Raw genomic sequence first — 15129 nt, 5'->3', positions numbered from 1 at the left:
TGCACACAACTGGCAATATATAAATCATAATGAATATTCATTTTAAGAAAAATCAGCTGAATTGTCGTTAAATCCAGACTAATTAGAGCCTACAAGAGGGTTTGCTTGTATTTCTACCAGTTCATTTTCATGTGTCTTCTTTTCTGAAATACTGTGGGTTTCTCTGGTGCTAATGAATGCAAAGGATTTCATCAGTTACCCCTAGATATCACCAGGCAGCTGCTCTGCAAGTTTTGCCAACAGACTGCCCAAAGCCTGGCCCATCTAGCCCTACTCACCACTGATCAGAAAAAGCCAATGTTGCCTAATGTAGTGATTTATTTTGTGATGGGAATCTAATCCCCCATGGATATTTAATGTGCCAAACTCATTTTCGCTTGTAAAATTATTTTAAATCCAGGCTTGAACCTAGGGTTTCTACCAGTGAAATATGTACCACATACAAGGAAGAAAATGCACAGAGTTGTAATTATTAAATAAGTACATTCAACTACCATTAAGCCCAAGAACTGAACGTGGCCCTCTATATCCATTTCATAATGTATCTCCTCTGATGTGACATCACAATTTCTTGCTTTGTGTTATTGACCTTCCTTTAAAACTTCGAAATCTCCTTTCACAGATGTGAGGAACTCTTGGAATGGGGGCCCTCTTTCTCAAGTTTCCCACAAAAAATTAAGAGAGCTTGAACAAACCAGACGACTGGATGTCACATACTGTTGGTTTTCAAAGTCTCTTTAGAATTCCATACAACTCTTATTCCAATGTCTTTTTAACTATTGCTTTCCATTTCAATATGGCACTTTCACGGTCAACTGTAGCAAATGGAGCTGGTACTCTGGGATTCAAAACAAAGGAAAAAACTGAACTCTGGGTGGCTTGGCTGCTGCAGGGTGCATGACCAGAAGAGCTGTAACAGACCGATCTAACCTTAAGTGAGCCAGCCAATTTATCCCCCCCCAGTACGCGTTTATTTTGGGGAACTGACAACTACAGAACAAAGTTAAAGAACCCAGAAGGGTTTAAAAGAGCCCTCCAGGAAAAATTTGCTATGCAAAGAGCGAGCCTAGTCTAAATCTCTGCCCTAAGAAAGCCATCATACTGACCTTGGGTGTCTCTGTATCTACAGCAAAAACATCTACAGCCTGACTTTTTTTTTTTTTTTAAAGTCAGTGGACAAAAGGACAAGACAAGCATTATTAAATCCAAGGGTAACAGAATGGGAACTAATGCAGAATTTACAAGAACTGGGAAGTAAGTGATTGCTGACCTGTGTTATTCAATTTTGCATCAGGTACATTGCTTTGGCATGTTGTACTAGCTAAAAACAAAAACAACAACAAGGCAGATTCAGGCTGCCAGGCCTCCTAAACGTAGATCTCACTGCCTGAATGACTCTGAAGATACAGAAGACCCCCAGAGTAGCAAAGGAATCAAATGAATAGGACCAGGACACAAATACCAAACAGAGTCTGTCTGGAGGTAACAACATCTTTCTTATTCTCCTTGGTCCATTGTGAAAAGGGAGCTGCTATCAGATCTCTTAGAATAAGTAACTAGGACAAATGGCCAGTCCAGCTTGTTTATTTTAAACCAGCCCATTTCAGCATCATTTTAAGATGGAGATGACCTTGTCCACCCAGCCTCCTGTATTTAGACTTGTTCTATTGTCAGGTCATCATCGAACCGACGGACTACACACACCTATTATAACATTAAAGTATGTCACTACTGGGTATTCTTGTCAATTGATACAGTGCAAATATATTCCAGATGAAAACTACTTGGAAACACTAATTCAGAATGCAATGTTCTGGGCAGGTTCTCAGGTTTACTCTGAACCAGCCATGTTTTCTACAGAGTAACTCTTTACGGCTGTCCTTTCAGAAATGATATGATAATGTCAACCAATTAGCATAGCCCAATGCTACTTTTAGGGGGAGAGTGATATTTCCAGGAACAACAATAGTCTGTCAAAAATACCATAGGAGGTTAACCAGCCTGAGGGCCTCCAGTCTCCTCCAAACCCAGACATATCCCAAAGCCAAGTCAACACTATGGACTTTTGCTGACATAGTTATGTCCATCAGGAGTGCGAAGAGGTATAAATCTGATGAACATAGCTGTACTGGCAGAATTCCCTAGTGTAGATGCAGTTATATACTGGTAGAGATTGTTTTGCTTGTGGGTAGGTGAACCTAGAATAAGCTTAAGTCAACAAACGCACAATTCTGCAGGGATAAGTTGCACCCACACTAGGAAAACTCCGCTGGTGTAGTAGCAAAGCCTTTCTAGACACAGACCTGGCCCAAAATTGCTGAACTGTCTCCAGTACAGTATTCACACTCTCTGCCAGGAGCAATAAAGCCATTGACTAGTCCAGAAATATTGCATTTCTTCTGATAGCCTTAATGAACCCATACAAGGTCAGAAACCAAAAAGGATGCAATGCCTCAGAGTCAGGCAGGCATACAGGAACTACTAGAGACTGTCAGCGTTCTAGACACCTGAATCACCCAACATAACATGGGTCTATAGTCTAGCTTTGGCAAGGGATACTATGCCTAGGGCAGGGGTTCTCAAACTGGGGCTGGGACCCCTCAGGGGGTCACGAGGTCATTACATGGGGGGTTGCGAGCTGTCAACCTCCACCCCAAACCCTGCTTGTCTCCAGCATTTATAATGGTGTTAAATGTATAAAAAAGGGGTCATATTCAGAGGCTTGCGATGTGAAAGGGGTCGCCAGTAAAAAAGTTTGAGACCCACTGGCCTAGGGAATGATGAGTGCAGTCTAGGGTGACCAGATGTCCCAATTTTATAGGGAAAGTCCCAATTTGGGGGTCTTTTTCTTATATAGGCTTCTATTACCCCCCACTCCCTGTCCCGATTTTTCACATTTGCTGTCTGGTCACCCTAGTGCAGTTATTTATCTGAGTGAGTGAAGAAAGGATCCTAGCTCAAGTATCTTAAGGTTGCTGCCTTCTCAGAAGTGAAGAACCCTCCCCCCACCCCACAACACCTCAGAGCTGTCATACTATATAGTGATGAAGTATATAAATATCAATGACTGGCATTACGAATGAACTAATTGGTTCAGCTGACATGAGAACTGGCTTGGTTTCTAAACTACACCTTTTTTTTTTTTTTATAAATAAGGTTTGTGTAGAGTAAGTGATGTGTCATGTCTCCTGCATCCTATCTGGCTCTAGCCTTCAATGATTAAGTTGGGCCCAGGGTATCTAGAAAGCTAATCTTGCATGTTTGGGTGTACCAGTAATATCAGTCCTTAGATCACACGAAATCTGAATTCAGAGGCCCAAGGCTCACAGGAAGGCTTATCAGATCTGCTGTTCACGATAACCTTAGCAGAAAATAGAGGCTGGAGTAGGCAGAAGGAAATTGAAGGCAGAGGTTTTGTTAGAGAGAGGCTGGTAACACCTGAGGCAGGGAAGGAAGTAAAGAGCAGAGTGTTTGTTATAGAGGTTGACCACAAATCTGGCATAGCTTTAGGAAAGGTCATGGCTACCTGGCTCTTACCATCAGCTCCCGAGGTAACATTTAGGCGTGCATTTACAGATTTCCTTTTAAAAAGCCCAGTTGGCACCCTGGCTATTTTATTAAGAATTAAACATAAAAATAACTATATGGGCTGTGCGTGTGTGCATGCACACACGGTTTTATACACTGCACTTTAAATTTGAGTTTATTTCACTATTTCAAGGTCCAGTTTCTTTACAAAGTAGTCCCTATGCTCAGTGGGTCACTTGCAAAGCCATCTGATCTCTGAATTCTGGCTTCGCTCTTTAAGTGCGATTGTTATTTCACATTCCCAAAAAAACGCAACGAGAGCTGCACCTCTCCGCTCCTCTATCCCTGTGTCTTCATAAGGAAAAGAGATGTGGTCTTACCTGGAGTTAGCTAACTACAGTCCTTGGGAAAATGAGACAGTATGTAGTTTTCACAACAGTAGCAGGTTGAACTAAAGACTAGTCTTCCCCATTGGATTTAGCTCAACCTGCTAACTTATGTCGAAACTACCAACTGCCTGGTCTTGACTAGGGTTTTACCTCAAATTAATTGACTCGACTTACTATGATTCTTTCTATTATGCAAGGAGAGGCAGTCATGGACCAGGACCCCAATGGGCTCGGCACTGCAAACACACAAAACACACAGTTCCTGTCCTAAAGAACTGACCATTTAAGTACAAAACAAGAGACAACAGATGGATACAGGCAGATGGGGAAGTACAAGGAAATAGTGAGACAATACCGATCCGCAGGACAGGCAATGTTCATTCAAAACCACACCTTTTCTCCTCCTGAAAACAAAGCTTTTCATTTAGTTTTGTTGGATGGTTTGTAACCTGAAAAGTCTGCAGTAGTTTTAAGAGCTGTTGTTTGACAAGCAATGTGGTAAATAAAAGCCCATCATTTTTCCTTTAGAGCATAACTTGCAGTCTGTGCACAGCTGAACCACAAGGGTTTGGTATGAACCTCCTAAGATTTAGAGGAAAGAGCCAGTTTACACTTCCTTCTCCATTGTACATTAATCAATCATCACTTCATGTATTCCTCCTGATACTAGCAACAATCAGCAGTAAGCAGTCCAAGCATGCTCAGTTTGAGTGACCTTGTGTGCTTGTAGCATGTTTACCAGATAATCAGCAGGGAATTCCATTTTCAAAATACAAGACTTCATAATCCATTAGCACTAGAGATTGGTCCAGAGCTCTGGATTTACTGGTTACATGTACCAAGGAATAAAAGTATGTGAGTATGCAACTAGATTAATCTCTGGACCTGTAAAAGCATCCCAAACCACCATGCATACCGCAGGTTCATTCAAATTCACACATGTACATGTTAAACATCATATCAAAAACAGACTCATCTCCTTTCCACAGCACACAGAGGAAAAATGTTACCTGATGTATAGCTCTGCGAGGACAGGGATACACAATAAATAACCTCTCCTTGCAGATTTTTCTATTTGTTACATAATTGGAACATGATTACAGATGTTCTTATTAAACGCCAGAACAAAACATCTCTCCGTTATTTTTAAAAGGCAGAAATCACTCTATCCCTTTCCTCCCTGCTACTCCAATTCTAAAACAAAGCACAGTAAGTTTAAATTCAAGCAGTTTAACTCACAGTCAAGTTCAATAAATCTGAGAAACAAATCAACAGAAAGAGTTTCAAAATGTAACCTTAGCAACACAGAAAATGCTTCAATAGAACTTCTGCACATATTCTTTATTTGCTGTGTCTGAAATTGGAATACAAGTCAAAAGAAATACATGGGCAGAAGGATATTAGCATCAGGACTCTGAAGCCATTGAGCCTAAAATTGCATTCATTCACATTCCTAGAAGGCATCTTGTTCAGTAGTCCTTTAAAAACTGCAGCCAGGCAAATTACAAGCATAAAGACTAATCACATTTTGGATTGACAAACTGGAAAAGGGAAGCGTTCAATAGGATCAGTGTTTATTCATTATGCCTGTGCATAGCATTTCAAAGAGTACTTCAGTCCCTCCTTTCCACTGATGAAATAAGACTAATGCAGCCATAAGAACATAAGAATGGCCCTACTGGGTCAGACCATGGGTCTATCTAGCCCAGTATCCTGTCTACTGACAGTGGCCAGTGCCAGGTGCCCCAGAGAGAATGAATAAAAACAGGTAATCATCAAGTGATCCATCCCCTGTCACCCATTCCTAGCTTCTGGCAAAAAGTGGCTAGGGACACTATTCCTGCACATCCTGGCTAATATAGTGTGTGCAGATGAATTTATCTAGTTCTTTTTTGAACCATGTTATAGTCTTGGCCTTCACAACATCCTCTGGCAAGGAGTTCCACAGGTTGACTGTGCGTTGCGTGAAGAAATTATTTGTTTTAAATCTGTTGCCTCTTAATTTCATTTGGTGACCCCTAGTTTTTGTGTTAAGAGAAGTAGTAAACAACACTTCCTTATCTACTTTCTCTATACCAGTCATGATTTAATCACATCTCCCCTTAGCCATCTCTTTTCTAAGCTGAAAAGTCCCAGTCTTATTAGTTTCTCCTCATACAGAAGCCATTCCATACACCTAATCATTTTTGTTGCCTTTTTTGAATTTTTTCCAATTCCAATATATCTTTTTTGAGGTGGGGTGACCACATCTGCACACAGTATTCGAGAAGTGGGCATACCATGTATTTATATAGAGGCAACATGATATTTTCTGTCCTATTGTCTATCCCTTTATTAATTATTCCCAGCATTCTGTTCGTTTTTTGACTGCCGCTGCACACTGAGTGGATGTTTTCAGAGAACTATCCACAATCACCCCAAGATCTCTTTCTTGAGCGGTAACAGCTAATTTAGACCCCATCAATTTATGTGTATAGTTGGGATTATTATTCTTTCCAATGTGCATTACTTTGCATTTATCAACATTAAATTTCATCTGCAATTTTGTTGCCCAGTCACCCAGTTTTCAAATTGGTGATACACAGCTATTGTCATTAAAGGAGTCAAAGTTTGTCAAACAGTTGTCACACAATGGTATCCATTACTCCAGCCAAGTATTTCATATATAACCCTTAAGAAAGAAATGGGCACGTTATCCCAGATACCATTACATGAGAACCGTTGGCAAGTGTCAACTTTTTGATAACCACTATCACTTAATATTTCAGTAAGTCTCTGCAGTAGATAAATCAGCTGCTGTTCCTGTAAAGATGAGTAAGCCTCAAAATGTTTGTCAACTCATTTAAATACTTCAAGATTTAGATGTTTGCTTAAATTTTAACCACACCCCTTAGGAGAGCTGCCATTACCTTTCCAGTGTGTCCTGAGTGTATTTAGATTGATAGGAAGCATCTTTGGCTGTAATATGGTCCCCGAGCGAAGGCAGGAAGTGACACATGGGGGGCATTCCCTAAACTCCAAAAAGGTCAGGTTCAGTTTGAGCTTGGAGCAAAGATTCAGGTAATTTATTATACACTTCTCCTGAATCTTTAATGAGCAAAAATACCTTTCTGAACTGAGGGGGAAGGAAAGAGTTTTCAATTAGCTTTTAAAAAAACAACAAAGGACTTCTCTTTTCTTTTTTCATCCAGATTGACAATTGCATGAAAAGGGAGGTTTGTTTCTAAAGAGTTTGTCTGTTCCTGTTGCTTATTTCCTCCTTCAGTTCAGGATGATCCCTCATTAGTGACATCATCCCATTTCTACAGCAACAAGCAATGATGCCATAAAAAGGTTTGCAATTGCACAAGTCAAATAAACATCAGGAGCAAATCAATTTGAAGAAAGAAAGATCCTGTTCTTATTCAAGCAATTTAACAACCAGAAAAGGGGGAGGGGGGAGCGCACAGGACACAGACTATCTGATGTTAACACAGAACTGTTTCTGTGTCAAGTGTTTGTCCACGCTTTATGTAAGGCATCAACCAACCTGTAAATGCTATGTAGATAGCTGCTACATGATGGAACTCTGACATGCAGCAAGACAGGGTGCAACCAGCAAATCAGAACCCCAGGATGAAGTGGTTTCACTACCAAACCCGCTCTTTTCCTCACTCATTCCCCAGCATCTCACTTCCTTTCCCATCAACTGTACATTTATTTTCAAACTTTTTCCCATCACAATCCATTCTGGAACTACCATCCACTTTGTACCTTATCTCAGCCAATCCACAGAACCAGGCATATCATCTTCTCCGCTGTCACCAACACGAGAGCCCCATAGCCGTAAATCAGGTCTCCCCTATAGCAGTTCACAGCACCACTGACAGTTTACTACCAAAAGGATTTAATTTTATCACATGAACTTCACTGGGGGAATTTTTCATTACTTACAAGGCACAGCATGGCGATAAAGGTTATCTCTAATTGTCTGCTGCAGCTCGTGGTCTGGAGATCCTTTCTGAAACCTCTGGTTGAGATAATGCCTCAGATCTTTGTTCAGTCTACTTCCTGCAAAGAGAAAACAGCTATTTTTAAAAAAGCTACAAATAACCCCCAATACATTACCAAAACAAGACACTCCAGAACACAGGCTTCTATCTCTGGGAAGAGGATGAGAAGACCAACACCATGGGACAGATGTCAAGTCACCATGTTTAATATCAGAGGGGTACCCGCGTTAGTCTGGATCTGTAAAAGCAGCAAAGAGTCCTGTGGCACCTTATAGACTAACAGATGTATTGGAGCATGAGCTTTCATGGGATACATCTGACAAAGTGGGTATTCACCCATGAAAGCTCATGCTCCAATACATCTGTTAGTCTATAAGGTGCCACAGAACTCTGATGTTTAATATCAGGGCAAAGAATCCTGTGGCACCTTATAGACTAACAGACGTTTTGGAGCATGAGCTTTTGTGGGTGAATACCCACTTCTTCGGCTACCCCTCTGATACTTGATGTTTAATATGTTACTAGAAGGAGCTCAGAGACTATAGTGATGAACAAGGAATAAAAACCTATATAGAACAGAAAAATAATTCTCTCTCAAAAAAAAAAAAAAAGTTGATGAGAAGTTCCTAACCTGCTCTATTCCCAGCTACACAGAGAAATGGAAGGAAAGGAAATCTATTTCTTGCTGTGCACAGCTAAGAGGTGCTCATTCAGGCAGTAGCAGTTAGAGCTGGGCAGGAAATGGCTTTCCAGTCCCAGGAAAATACGTCCCATCACGAATCCGCATAAAGAATTAAAATCTTGAAGATGTTGGCTGATTGATATTCAAAACAAAAACATTCAGGCCGGGTCAATCAAAACATTTTATTTCAATTTAGACCTGTGTTTTATTTGATTATCATTTAAATTTCTAAATGAAAAGTCATTTGAGTCAAAACCTAGAAATTTTCTTTTAGAAAATGTCCTGATGTCTCATTGCAGTTGGGCAGGGAGAAAAAAACTTGAGCTGGTGATTCTATCTAGCAAGCAGAAACAACAGAGGGAACCCCATTGGTCCAAACAGTTGAACGAGCGGGGGGATGGGAATATCCTATGTGCATAATGTCGTTCCATAAAGTTTTATAACAAAATTGTTAGTATCAGAATAGTTTTTAAAACTCTAAACAGAATTATTTCAATAAAACAAACAATTTAATGTGATCTTCTCCAAACAACATTGATGGTTTTTAAAAAGGTAGAAGCAGCAGAGATATTACAGCAAGGAAAATTCTCTAGAGTCAGCACACACAGTTATAAGGAATATGAATCAGATATGGCTTTTTTGCCTACACATGGCTATAAAGCAATATAAGTATAAACTTTCTAATAATATAGTCATTCACAGACTGGCAGGAACTTAATGTACTGTAGTTAAATCTGATTATGAAACACTTAATTTAGAAAAGACCATCTTCTCTATAGTTGTAAGGAGCTCTACTCTATCAGAGAATTGTGGTATTAACAACTGCTCTCGGAGGCGGAAAACAGCCATTGTTATTAATTCTGTTGAGGTCCCACTAATGAGCTTCCAGGAGGATACTGAATTAGTACCATATTTTGGTTTAGGTTTTAAACATTTTTATACACTGCTTTATCATGTATTCATTTATTTGTTTCCATCTCACTGTCAGCAAAGATCAAACATGTTCATTGTAGAAGCATCTAAAACCAGTAAGCCCAAACTAATGAAGATAACATTGTATCATTATACTTTCCTTACTGGTTCTGGGAACATCCCTCACCATGCCGAGCAGTGGATCACCACCCAATTTTCTTAAAAATAGTTTCCAGTCACTATGAAGTTAAAAGTGATTTCCTGTGGGATGGCTTACTTGGAGGTGGCTAACTTTTCACTGTGGCAATTCAACCTTCAGAAGCGACCTGCTCAATTCTGCGTATTTGATAGTAAGGGGTATTTCCTTCTCTTACTTCTAAAGGCAGATTTTGCAGGAGTCAAAGGATGTCATACCCTGAAAGGATGAATCACTGAATTTTTCATCTTTTAATTCAACAGCTAGTCCTTATTTTCCCCTCACAAGACAATTTTAAACAAGGTTATGAATCAGCAAGAAACAAACATCCTAAACGTATTTTGCATATAATGTAAGAAAGTATTCCATTAAGGAAATTAATGCTGCGAACTGCATGCATTAAAAAAATATAGGTTGTCTTCTGACATGTATTATGTATTCAGTTATTTGTGTTGCAGTAGTCAAGGCCTTGTTGTGCTAGGACTTCCTAGCTATGTAACTTATAATTCATGCATGATACCCCTCCTTCTAGAATTGGTCAAAGTTTTGGAATGATTTTTTTCCATAGAAATACCTTTTTTTCAAATGTTGATTTCCCTGTAATTTCTTTTTATCAAAAATTATATTGAAATGTATTTAAAATTTTCATTTGTGATATATTATATTCAGAATCAGATTTAAGCCATTTTCAAAAATGAATTTTTAGTTTTAAAATTTCACCACGTGACTTAACTGACCAAAAAGATTTAAAAATTTATTGCAAAAATGAGGAAAAAAATTAATTTTAAAATGGGGGAGAGGGTTTGTAATTTTCTCCTTAATTTTTTAACTAGCTCGCCAGCATGCTGTGAATCTCTCAGATTGTTGCTTTTCCTTCCAGGAAGCTGATGAAGTGGGTTCTAGCCCATGAAAGCTTATGCCCAAACAAATGTGTTAGTCTTTAAGGTGCCACAAGGACTCATTATTTTTGCCGATACAGACTAACGTGGCTACCATTCCGAAACCTTTCCGAAAACTGTCACCTAATATACATTTTGAAACTTGAGTTTCTACTCAACTCAAGGGTCTAGGATTTTTTTTTTTACCTTTAAATAGTTTTTCCTGAACTTTGGACTAAACAAAGGAAACTTGGGTTACATGTCATCTTGGGTTTTGTTTGGTTACTTATGTTCTTGCAAATCCAGAGTTCAATGGTTTTCTTTCCAGTGATGTTACACTTTGGAAGCCAAATGATAGTCGTTCAGTGAGAAAAACAAACTCAAACAGTGAAATAGAAAATAACTCAGTGGGTGGAATAATATTGCTCATTCTTGTTTGTTCCCAGCAACAATAAATTAACATGTGTGTGTCTGTGTCCTGACTGTGCTGCTCTCTCTCCACTATAATGTTTGCTTTTAAACATGTTTCTTTCAATCCTGATTTCCTGTCTCACTCGGTGTTTCTCAAAGTTATTTAATAGCAGAGTCACTAACAAACATTGATCTTTCAAAAACCGTAAATTTCCTCACATTAGCAATGGATCTATTCCAGTCACAGTCACAAACTGCTACATAGGAGCAAATAGGTAAAGGAAAAGCTTCTCTTTCCTTGTATAAAAATATCCATCTACTCCAAACAGCCTCAATGAGAATTTGTGCTATTCTGTTGGGGCCAAATCCTGCTCACCTTACTCCCACAAGTAGCTCCAATGAAGCAAACAGACTAAACTGCAAAAGTGAAATAAGCAGGCTTTGCATCTTTGGGAAGAAACTTCAACCATTACCGTTGCAGAGCAGCAAGCCCCTGTTCCCACCATGCTTTAGACATTCCAGACTCCAAACGTGTGATATATATCCAGCAGACATTTGAGTTTTTAAATCATTTTATGTTCATGCATTCTGGGGTCCAAATGATATTATAACAGCTTTGCACTTCTAAAGTAATTACTGAAGATGTTTTCTCCCCATTTATTCTCCAAGACGGCTATAGATAATTCAGGTCATCAGCTGTATTCTGACAGAGCCTAGTACCATTCGTGCTAGGAAAAGCCATGGCCAGGGTACAGCGGTCTCTGACCTACATTACGTATCTCACATAAACAGGTTTACATGCTAGTTCATAGTCTCAATTTATTTTTAAGCAGAAACGTGATGACTACTGAGTGCTGTTTCACACTGGTTAATGCAGGGGTGGCCAACCTGTGGCCCCGGAGCCGTATGCGGCTCTTCAGAAGTTAATATGCAGCTCTTTGTACAGGCACCGATTCCGGGACCGGAGCTACAGGCGCCAACTTTCAAATGTGCCAGGGGGGCTCACTGCTCAACCCCTGGCTTTGCCCCAGGCCCTGCCCTCACTCCACCCCTTCCCGCCCCCCTCCCTTGAGCCTGCCTTGCCCTTGCTCCTCCCCCCCAGCCTCCTGCATGCCATGAAAACAGCTGATTCGGAGGGGGAGGGAGGGGGAGGTGCTAATCCGCACGGCTGCCTGTGAGCAGAAGACTCTGGGAGCCATGGAGGCGGAGCGCTGATGGGGGCTGCTGACATATTACTGTAGCTCTCTGGGAATGTATGTTGGTAAATTTGGGCGCCTTCTCGGGCTCAGGTTGGTCACCTCTGGGTTAATGGCTCTGAACTAGAAAGTCCATATTTCATCTGTGTATCACAACACAATTCCACTCTTTAGCGATATTTCTTTTTTAAGAAGCTCTCTAGCAACAGGATTTCCTGCGGTCATCCAAAGGCAGTTTCAAAATAACAGTGCCATGAAGCAAGCGGAGGTTAATGGGCCTTACTACAAGGATAACAGTGCAATGAAGGTCATCTAGATTAAGACTCATTCTCTCTCACAGCCTAATGACTATATCGAGAGGGAAAGCAAACTTTGCCTCTTGTAAAAGTTTACATTTTGGGTTTGCAGGATGAAGGTATTAGTCAAACTGGTTTCTAATGGGGGTTGGGGGAAGAGAAGAGAAATTGGAAGGGCAGGGACCGTTTGTTTGCCTCTTGTAAAAGTTTACATTTTGGGTTTGCAGGATGAAGGTATTAGTCAAACTGGTTTCTAATGGGGGTTGGGGGAAGAGAAGAGAAATTGGAAGGGCAGGGATCGTTTGTTTGTTTTTTTAAATGGGTTTGTACAGCACCTACACCAAGATAGAATCCTGAACCACGAGTAAGGTCCCAGGCTGTTCTCACAATGCAAATAATAAATGGAAATCACCATCAACTGATGGTGGGGACCATTAATAGTGGATTTTGCCTGTATTCTAGAACTAAGGTTGTTTGTGATGGACAAATATTTTGTTAATATTTGCAAGAATTTCTATTCTGCTTCTGTACCTATGAATGCAATCATTCTCATGGCAAGGTCCACTAAGCAGCAACCCATCTCTGGACCCAGAATGGGGGCTGAATGCTCCTAACCATATCATCATCAAATGTTCCTAATTCCAGTAGCTGTTAGACAAATGATAATATTTTGTGCTATATCATTTCATTCTACTCCATCCTGGTCTTCCAGCTGCTAACCAAAAGTGATTATAAATAATGGGGCTATAAAAGACATTCAATAATTAGAACACTCACTGGTCATATGCCAGTAATGACAAAAGAGAGTGATTTATGTAAGTCAAGTATGTCACATCTGCCAGCCCAGAGTTTTGTTACTGATGTGGCTTTAAGGGCATAGCTTAACACTGTTCTAACAGCCATTTGTCATGAGGGACAGAGAAAAAGAGATGGAGACAAGAGAAATGAAACATAGCATTACTGGTTATTTTTAAGCAAAAGAAGAATCAAATAAATCTAACAGTGACTTTCTACTTTCCTAATTTAGAGTATCCTCTGAGGTCAAAGTAAGAGGTGAGTCTGATATACTGGCTGGCTCGCTTTCATCATCCGTTTGCAAAAGCCTAAGTAAGATCATGGAGTGAAAGACCTGCCATCTGAACGTAGCTTCCGAAAGTCTATATAATTTGTGTTCTTTTTGTCAGCCACTCACAAAGTAAAGGCATCATATAAATCCACCGTATTTTGGTAAACTGTTTGCTGCTACATTTTATTAGTGCAAGAAAACTTAAGCCAGTCTTTTATTCCTTGGATAAATAAAGAAATATTTATCTGAGCCCTGCTGAGAGCTGGCTTTACATTTAACATAACTTGACAGAGATCTGATTTGATTGCCTCCATATTTGTTTCTTAAAGTGCTAAAATGAGATCTTGGCGGCAATGCACAAACAAAATCCTGCCCAAACCCCAGATTGATGGAAACAAACCAGTGCACCCATATCATCACCTATCATTGCAGGTGTTTGCTTCATTAGCCATATGGACTAGAGTAAATTGGCAATAGGCCCTGACCTGTGAGTTCATATTGGTTCACTGTTGGGAATGCCATGAGCCAACTAAGGGCTTGTCTACATCACAAAGTTGCAGCGCTGGTGAGGGGGTTACAGCGCTGCAACTTAGAAGGTGTACACATCTGCAGGGCATCACCAGCGCTGCAACTCCCTGTTTGCAGCGCTGGCCGTACTCCCGTTTTGTCTCGGGTGTAGAGGATCCAGCGCTGGTAATCAAGTGTAGACACTTACCAGCGCTTTTCTTGATCTCCGTGGAATAAGCAGGTATCCCAGCATACCTGAGGATACCTCTCTGGTAATCAAGCATGTCTCCTTCCCCGCGGTGTGCTCTCGCGTTCCCCGAACCCCCGTGCAAGCAGGTCTCCTTCCCCGCAGTGTGCTCTCGCGTTCCCCGAACCCCCGTGCAAGCAGGTCTCCTTCCCCGCGGTTTGCAGGGGGGTTCGGGGAACGCGAGAGCAAACCGCGGGGAAGGAGACCTGCTTGCGGGGAGGGGGTTCGGGGAACACGAGAGCAAACCGTGGGGAAGGCGACCTGCTTGCACGGGGGTTCGGGGAACGCGAGAGCAAACCGCGGGGAAGGAGATCTGCTTGCAGGGGGGTTCGGGGAACACTGGAGCAACCCGGGGAAGGAGACCTGCTTCCCCGCGGTTTGCTCTCGCGTTCCCCGAACCACTCTTGAAGCCGCTCAACAGCGCTGCAGTGTGGCCACATCTAACACCACTTGCAGCGCTGGTTGCTGTAAGTGTGGCCACTCTGCAGCGCTGGCCCTATACAGCTGTACTAATACAGCTGTAACAACCAGCGCTGCAAAATTGTAGATGTAGACATACCCTAAGGTCTTGATCCCACAGGCTCGAACATTCAGGCAGGCTCTGTGCGAGCACAGGAAGCATGCTTGGAACAGGTGAACTGTAGGACCAAAGCCTACATGCCTCCCTTACTATACATCTTAATACATATATCGCTACGATCAGTTTAATTTAAATGACCTACTTACCTTTCCCTGGGGAAAAGTTAACTAATCATACAATTTTTCCCCCCAATGTTTATTCTTTTTATTTAAAAAAGATCCAGTGCAAAATCCTTTTAGCTCATGATCT

General features: G+C 41.0%; 1 protein-coding gene across 1 annotated transcript in view; it reads right to left on the bottom strand.

Annotated features, from left to right (window-relative positions):
• MAGI1 (membrane associated guanylate kinase, WW and PDZ domain containing 1) overlaps positions 1-15129 on the bottom strand; it is a 503504-nt gene that overhangs the window by 223322 nt on the left and 265053 nt on the right. The window contains 1 exon segment of the mRNA XM_030568462.1: positions 7851-7967. Within this exon segment, the coding sequence (XP_030424322.1) occupies positions 7851-7967 (117 nt within the window).

Source organism: Gopherus evgoodei, chromosome 7 (genome assembly GCF_007399415.2).
Source record: "Gopherus evgoodei ecotype Sinaloan lineage chromosome 7, rGopEvg1_v1.p, whole genome shotgun sequence".
Lineage (NCBI taxonomy): Eukaryota > Metazoa > Chordata > Testudines > Testudinidae > Gopherus > Gopherus evgoodei.
Note: the sequence above shows the minus strand (reverse complement) of the source record. Positions and strands in the feature narration are given on the sequence as shown.